This window comes from Hypanus sabinus, chromosome 10 (assembly GCF_030144855.1).
Source record: "Hypanus sabinus isolate sHypSab1 chromosome 10, sHypSab1.hap1, whole genome shotgun sequence".
Lineage (NCBI taxonomy): Eukaryota > Metazoa > Chordata > Chondrichthyes > Myliobatiformes > Dasyatidae > Hypanus > Hypanus sabinus.
Genome location: NC_082715.1, coordinates 136670992 through 136679412, shown reverse-complemented (window position 1 = coordinate 136679412; position 8421 = coordinate 136670992). Strand labels below are relative to the sequence as shown.

General features: G+C 47.3%; 1 protein-coding gene across 1 annotated transcript in view; it reads left to right on the top strand.

Moving 5' to 3' along the window:
* Positions 1-2973: 2973 nt before the first annotated feature.
* The window catches only part of olig3 (oligodendrocyte transcription factor 3), a 6254-nt gene continuing 806 nt past the window's right edge, over positions 2974-8421 (top strand). Inside the window, 1 exon segment of the mRNA XM_059983494.1 lies at positions 2974-3081. Coding sequence (XP_059839477.1) covers positions 2974-3081 — 108 coding nt within the window.

The window sequence follows — 8421 nt, the reverse complement described above, 5'->3', positions numbered from 1 at the left end:
CTCCACCCTTGATTCGGCCAACGACAGAGGTGTCGCCAGCTATCTTAAACATGGCACTGGAGCTGCACTTAGCCCCCTGGTCAGAAGGGTAAGGAGAGTAGAGCAGGGGGGCGAAGCACACCGCCTTGTGGTGCACCTGTGCTGATGGTTACTGTGGAGGAGATGTGGCCGGAGATTCGCTGAAGGAATGACTAGCGAGCAGGATTCTGCCTCGACCCACGTAGCAGAGACGCGGACGAGTCATTGTCAGTGTCCCAATCTTCCTTACCTGTGGAGTGATGCTCAAGTGACGGCACAGCACACGTGACCAGCAACTCAGCTGTCCCGAGACGGCAAACCCGCCTCACCAATCTCACAGTGCTGATCCGGAAACCCGGGTCTCTCCCTCCCTGAAGGTCTGACCACTCTATTGCAATCGTTTTCATTAAATCACTACATATTTCTGAATGGAGGACTGCATGGCCCTGTATTGGCCTCATATAAGTAGTCTCACTTATTGTGCCCGATTAAAGGGTGTTATTTAGATTTTGTTGCATTTGCCGAGAGTTTAACAACTTGCATGCAAGCGTTAACGAATGCAGCTAATTCTGAAATATTCGTCTTGCAATTAAAATAGAGTATTCGCTTGGTAGGAGGAATAAAGACGTAGGTTATTTTCTAAACGTGGAGAAAAATTCAAAGGGACTTGGGAGTCCTATCACTTGCAGGTTCAGTCGGCGGTATGAAAGGCAAATGCAATGTTAGCATTCATTTCAAGAGTATATAAGCAAGGATCTAATGCGGAGCTTTACAAGGCATTGGTCAGACGACATCTGAAGTATTGTGAGCAGTTCTGGCCGCTTATCTAAGAGAATATGTGCCGGCATTGGAGAGGGTCCAGAGGGTCACGAGAATGGTTCCGGGAATGAAAGGGTTAATGTTCGAGGAGCTTTGGGCCTGGAGTTTAGAAGAATGAGGGCGTAACTCATTGAAGCCTATCGAATATTGAACGACCTAGACAGAGTGGATGTGTAGAGGGTTTTCCTAATGTGAGGGAGTCTAGGATCACAGGGCACAGCCTTAGAATAGAGGGGCGCCCATTTAAAACAGAGGCGAGGAGGAATTTCTTTAGCCGGGGGTGGAATTCATTGCCACAGCCGGTTGTGCAGGCCAAGTCATTGGAAGTTGTTGGGTTCTAAATCAATCAGGGCGTCAGAGGCTACGGGAAGAAGGCGGGAGAATGGAGTTGAGGGGGTTAATAAATCAGCCACGATGGAATGGCGGAGCAGGCTTGATGGGCCAAATGGTCTAATTGTGCTTCTGCGTCTTAAAGTGCCACTTATACCATCAAAGTGACAAACTGTTTCGAAGTTGCGAGCGGTGAAGACGCGGGTGAATGAATATTAGGAGAAAGTGCGTTGATTACGCGTGCTGCTTGGTTTAGGAGCTCAGACAATGATTCGCTGAACTTTGGGGGGTGAGATGGTATCATGACTGCGGTGTTGGAACATTTGAGTCGAGTTGCATTTAAAATCCCGGAAGTTGAGAGAATCGAATTGACTCAAGAAGATATGGACGGGGCGAGGTCGTTTACCATATAATTTGTACTCTGCAGATGATTTCTGATATTACTGTGCAGTAAATTAAGTCAATGTCGAGATAACGGATCAGTAAGAGGATGTTTTGCCGTTTCGCCATCTCGGGTACATTTTCAAATTATTCGTTGTGTTTGTCCAACTATTAAAAATCTTCACTCCCCGCCGTTCAGGTTTTCAGAGGCTACTCTGCCTGTCCCCGGCTGTGCTGTGGAGGGTGCTCGCATTTCCCGGTCCCCTTGCTGCTATGGGATGGACGACCACTTCGGTACCACGCACAAAATGCTGGAGGAACTCAGCAGGTCAGGCAGCATCTGTGGAAGTCGACGTTTCGGGCCGAGACCCCTTATCAGGGCTGGAAAGGAAGAGGGAAGATGCCAGATTTTTTTAAAAGGTGGGGGGAGGGGTGAGGGGGCACGCTAGAAAGCGAGGGGTGAAGCCATGTGGGTGGAGGAGGAGGGGGTGTGGATGTGAGAACCTGGGAGATTCCTCAGTGGCCCGGCAGTCTTCCATTCCATCCCGCCTTTCCCGGGAAAGCTGGCAGGAGGTGAGGTTTCCTCACTTCCCGCTGAGGCAGTGGAATTCCAGCAGCACCTCCCCGCGAGAGCGTTCGCTGCTTATCCACCCTTTTAACAGTTTCCAGGCTGCCAGTCACTTTCGCTCAGATCGACGTGTGCTGCTCACTCGTACAAAGAAGCACTCGGCCGCGAGATTAGTAGGATTAGAAGAGATTCACATATGTTCAGTTCAGGCAATTTGTATTCAAAGCTTTTACACTTTCAGATGCCACCGAAAGAGAAAGGGGGGGAGAGGGACAGGGAGGGGGGGGGTGGAGAGAGAGAGAGAGAGAGAGAGAGAGAGAGAGAGAGAGAGAGAGAGAGAGAGAGGGAGAGGGAGAGGGAGAGGGAGAGGGAGAGGGAGAGAGAGGGAGAGGGAGAGAGAGGGAGAGGGAGGGAGAGAGGGAAAGGGAGAGGGAGAGGGAGGGAGAGAGAGAGAGAGAGGGAGAGGGAGAGGGAGGGAGAGGGAGAGGGAGGGAGGGAGGGAGAGAGGGAGAGGAGAGAGGGAGGGAGGGAGAGAGAGAGGGAGGGAGAGAGAGAGGGAGGGAGAGGGAGAGGGAGGGAGAGGGAGAGGAGAGAGAGGGAGGGGGGAGGAGAGGGAGGGAGGGAGGGGAGAGGGAGAGGGAGAGAGGGAGGGAGAGAGAGAGAGGGGGAGGGAGTCGAGAGAGAGAGCGAGAGAGGGAGAGACGAGAGGGAGAGGGGAGAGAGGGAGAGGGAGGAGGGGGAGGGAGGGGAGAGGGAGGAGAGGGAGGAGGGAGGGAGAGGGAGAGGGAGGGAGAGGAGAGGGAGAGGGAGAGAGGGAGGAGAGAGCGAGAGAGAGAGAGAGAGAGAGAGACGGGGCGATGGTCCAGCCGCCTCGGCGGCACGGCAGCTTTACTTTTGCCCTCTTTCCCGTCTGTTGCTCTGAAACAGGCCCGCAGCACGAATCGGTTCCGCTCGCCTTTTCGCTGGTCAGTTCCCACTGTTGAAATTCCATGGACGATTATGAGCTTTCTTCGGGACCTTATTTTGTTTAAAACCGAATGTGGCATTTTTTTTTATCTGCTCCTGGGCGTTCAACAATTAAACAAATCATAAATTATAAATCACCGGCCAATTCCTGGTGCGCCGAATTCACGAGGCCAGAAATAAAACAATTTTGATCGAGCTAATCATTATATTTGACCGGATTTATCGGTTTATCGGGATTTAACGGTTGTTAAATCCCGTTGCAAATTATAATCAACGCAAAACTGTTGTACTTCCGTCATTCTAATTGGGCCATAAGATTAGCGAGTGAGTTATAGTGGATGCGAGTTTCTGGCGATATTCACACGCTGGAAGAAAGGTCTTCAGAATCAAAATCAGGTTTCATATCACTGACATATGTCGTGATATTTGTTGTTTTGCGACAGCAGTGCATTGGAACACAATAATAAAAACTATAAATTACAATAAGAAATACATATTAAAATTAAATTAATTTCGTAGTGCGAAAAGAGAATAAAAATAAATAGTGAGATAATGATCTTGGGCTCATTGTCCATTCAGAAATCTGATAGCAGAGGGGAAGAAAATCTTTCCTGAATTGTTGAATGCGTGTCTTCGTGCTCCTGTGCCTCCTACTTGATGGTGCCAATGAGAAGAGGGCATTTCCTGGGTGATGAGGGTCCTTAATGATGGATGCCGCCTTGATTATGTCTAAACGGTGCAGGCCTGCAATCACCGAGCTGACCATCCAGGCTCACAAGAAGCGAGTCCTCCGTTGGGAGCTGCGAGAACGCGCGTTTACGGGGCCGGGATTTATCCACATTCTGCAACCATTCTGCTTTCGTGGAATATTGGCATCGACTGGCGGTCGCCGCCTCCCCTTTCACTTTGGCGCAATTCCAGTCAGCGGGAAATAACGAGTCCAAAGAAAGTGAGGGTAAAATTTCTAAACGCAGTTAACACGGTGAAATTCAGTGAAGAGGATATCTTCAAAGGGCGATGCTTCGAAAAGGTGGCATTCATCATGAAGGACCCCCACCATCCAGGACATGCCCTCTTCTCATTGCTAATATCAAGGAGGAGGTGCCGGAGTGTGAAGACACACACTCAACGATTCAGGAACAGATCCTTCCAGATTCTGAATGGACAATGAGCCCATGAACGCTTCCCTCAGTATTTCCCCCTCTATTTTGTTCTGCTTATTTAAATTAATTTTCTTTTTTGATATATACTTATTGCAATTTATAGTTTTGTTATTATGTATTGCAATGTACTGCTGTCGCAAACAATAATAAAATTCACGTCATATGCCTGTGATATTAAACCTGATTCTGTTTTCTGAATTTATCAACGCGCGTGTTCGCCTTAAACGGCGGCACTGATAAACAGGATCAATATGTGGAGATCGATTTCACGAGCGCGTGAAGAGCTCATCTGACTTCCACCACAGATCAAGAACTTCGACACAGCATCAGGGCCCAGAGAACCCCGTCAGTGGCTGCAGATTCCTGACAAGCACAACTAGTTTTCCATCGCGGCTGTGTCTTGTAGCCCCCGTCTCTTCTCGGTGGAGCAAAAACGACAACTTTAAACATAATACTGCTTACAAAGTTCAGTGCCGCTTCTTGAAAGTTCAACGCCCCGTCAACTCGATGCTTGTTTTCCTCCTTGGTCGCAGCTGGTCATGTCAGAACTGACCGCGAAGCTAAGAATAAGGGAAAAAAAATGTAATGTTCGTAAGTGTTAAAATTAAACCGAGCCGCTGGAATGGTTTAGAATGGCGCAACATTACACTACTACATACACATCCCCTAGCGTCACCTTACGTACATGCAATCAGTCTATGTGTATAACAGTTACTTATATAATGTCTATTACAGGATTGTTTTTATACTTGTGTTGTTTTATGCTTCTTGTGCTTTTAATGCTGCATCGGATCGGAGTCACAATCATTTTGTTCTCCTTTACAATGACAATAAACAATCTTGAATCTTGAACACTGAGCGATAGAGTCATAGAGCACTACATCAACGGAAACAAGCCCTTCGGCCCTTCTAGTCCGTGCCGAACTATTAGTCTGCCACATTGGTATGGAATAACTAACCTGCAAGTTAACGTGACCCTTTGTGTCTTCAGGAATCAGTAACGGGCATTGCCTCCACCCCGCCCCACCCCGTCCATTCCCCGCGCCGTCGACGTTATTCATTTCCCATCGATGCTGCCTGATCTGCTGAGTTCCCCAACATTTTGCGTGTGTCCGCTTTGGATTTCCAGCATCTGCAGAACGTCTTGTGTTTATAATTTGTCTGGCATCCGCAGTCTTCTAATATTTAATAGTTATTTAGTTTCCATCGCTCAAGTATGAACTTGTGAATCATGCATTTCGGGTCGCAATTTTTGCAGGTGGTTTCACGCGGGATTAGTTTTTATTTTGTTTTCCTGTGTGAGTGTTTGTAATAAGGATGAATGGGAACAGGGGTATTATGAAATCCAGTCTGCTTTAACGTGCACTTTCTTCCTAATTATAAATCAGAATCCGAACCAGGTTCAACATCGCCGGCATAGGTCGTGAAATTTGTTGTTTTGCAGCAGCAGTACATAATAATAAAACTGTAAATTACTATAAATATAATTAAATTAATGATAGTGCAAAAATAGAGCAAAAATAGTGAGATAATGTTCATGGGTTCACTGTCCATTCAGAGACCCAATGGTGGAGGGAAGAAGCTGTTCATAAAACGTTGGGTGTGTGTCTTCGGCATCCTGTGACTCCTTGATGGTAGCAATGAGAGAACGGCACGTCCAGAGTAATAGGGGTCCCCGAATGATGGAGATCCTCGTCTTTTGAAGACTTCCCTCGGTGCCTGGGAGGATCGTGCCATGACGGAGCGGGCTGTGCTTGCAACCCTCTGCAGCGCTTTATTCCGATCCTCATAACATCACGAGGGTCACACACAAAGTGCACAGAACGCGGTGGGCCATTTGCGCACGCCGTCGGCCGGTGAAGGGAATAGTCACAGAAAAGGAGAGGTGAAGGCGAAGGTGCTCTAGAACAGAGTAGACGGTCGCTGTCTCGTAACCTGCGCCCCGACGATATATCTGTACTCCATACAGTTCTGGTCGCCCCACTTTAGGAGGATGGCGAGGTCTTGCACGTGGTACAAAAAAGGTTCACCAGGCTGCTGCCTGGATTAGAGGGCACATGTGCTACAACGAGAGGTTGGACAAAGTTGGGTAGTTCTCTCCGGAGAGACTGAGGGAAGATCTGATAGAAGTTTGTAAGACTATGAGAGACAGATTATGAGAACAGACAGGGTCTAGAATGTCTAATACCAGAGGGCGTGCATTTACGGTGAGGCGGATCATTTCAAGGGAGATGTGAGGAGCAAGAGAGCGGTGGGTGGCTGGACGGCTGCCCGGGTGGTGGTAGATGCTGACACATTAGAGGTTTCTTTAAGATATTTAGATAGGCCCATGAATGTGAGGGAAACGGAGAGATGGGGACATTTGTGTAGGCAGAAGGGATTAGTTTAGTTGCCCATTTGATTACTAATGTATTTGGTTCGCCACCATCTTGGAGGAGGAAGGGCCTGGCCCTGTGCTTGCGACTATTCCGTTCTGAGAGCAAGTTCCGGGTCGGTTACAGTCAGTAAAAGACATTCAGGAATCGTAGCATAATACTAAATGTTAACGCAATCATTCCGCAGGCTTGCCTGAGATTGTTTGATCACCTTCTAATATATAAGACGCTGTCTAAAAAGGGAGTTAAAAAAAAACAATTAGCAGTTTTTCGGTAAGATTTTGATGACTGGATTGTAACGTGTCCACACTTTCAGAGTCCATTTCCCTGGAATGAAACAAACTCGTTGATCCATGGTTATGGACTGGGGAACTGTAACAAGTGTTGTGCAAACATAAAATACGATGTTAAGACATTAAAATATTTGACTAAAGTTACAGATCTCGTCTTTTCTATGTAAGAGCGATCGCATGAATACGATACTTTTCTACGAATATGTTTCCGTTCGTGCTTGTGTTGAATCCTCTTAATAATCGCAGAAGCTCACTCACAGAGGCTGGTGTCATGCAGACGTAAACACAGGAGATTCTGCAGATGCTGGAAGTCCAGAACAACACACAATGCTGGAGGAACTCAGCAGGTCAGGCAGCATCGATGAAGGGAAATAAACAGTCGACTTTTCGGACAAAACCCTTCTATTGACTGTTTATTCCCCTCCATAGACACTGCTTGACTTGCTGAGTTCCTCCAGCATTCGCGTGTGTTATACCATGCAGTCTATTTTATCCTTGTCATCTCCGTGAAGAAGATATTCCCGTTTTCACCGATCAGCCTCTGAATGAGCACGGTTTTGTGAGAGCATGCTATCTTTTCGTACTTTTTCCTCCTCTCCCTCTCTCTCTCGCTCGCTCACACTCCCTGTCTCTCTCTTTCTCTCTCTCTCTGTCTCTCTTTTTCTTGTTCTCTCTCCCCTCCCCTCTTTCCCTCTCTCTGTCTCTGTCTGTCCCGTCTCTCTCTCTCTCTTTCTCTTCCGCTCTCCCCTCCATCTTTCCTTCTCTCTGTCTCTGTCTGTCTGTCCGTCTCTCTCTCTCTCCCTCCATCCTCTCTCTCACCCTCTCCCCCTCTCTCCGACGCTCTGCACTGTGCTGTCGCTGGAGGCGTGGGTTTTCTCTTTGCTTAGATCCTGTTCAGTCTCATCTTCCACCCTCTGGCTCTGTAATCTCCCCTGTCTTGCCACATTGCCCCGTTCCGTGATAGGATCTGGGTTTTTTTTTTGGGAACTACTTCTCGGCGCTTATTCGATTGCAAGACGATTATCGAGACAATTCAGGTATTTAGCTTGTAATAGCGAGGGGTCTTCTAAAATAATCCGGGCCGGTCTGCTTCATCGAGTTTGTGTCACTAATTGCATGTTTTATTAAGTTGTGGGTTTTGATATTACTATATGAAATCACGATTTCTTTGTTTAAATATAAGGGTGCGTGTAATGTTCTATAACGTTAAACAGATTAATATTAAATAAAACTATTTAACATAGACATCGAAGAGGTGATTATTTATTCTGCCATGTATACCTACGGGTAAACACACACGAAATACTGGCGGAACTCAGCAGGTCAGATAGCATCTAGAGAAATGAATTAACGCTCGACGTTTTGGGCCGAGACTTTTCATCAGGCCCGGAAAGGCACGGGGAAGAAGCCAGAATAAGAAAGTGGTGGTGGGGGCGAGAGGGTGGTGTTGTCGTATGATAAATTGTGTTATGATACTTATGGATAATATAGTATAAGTGGCAACTTTT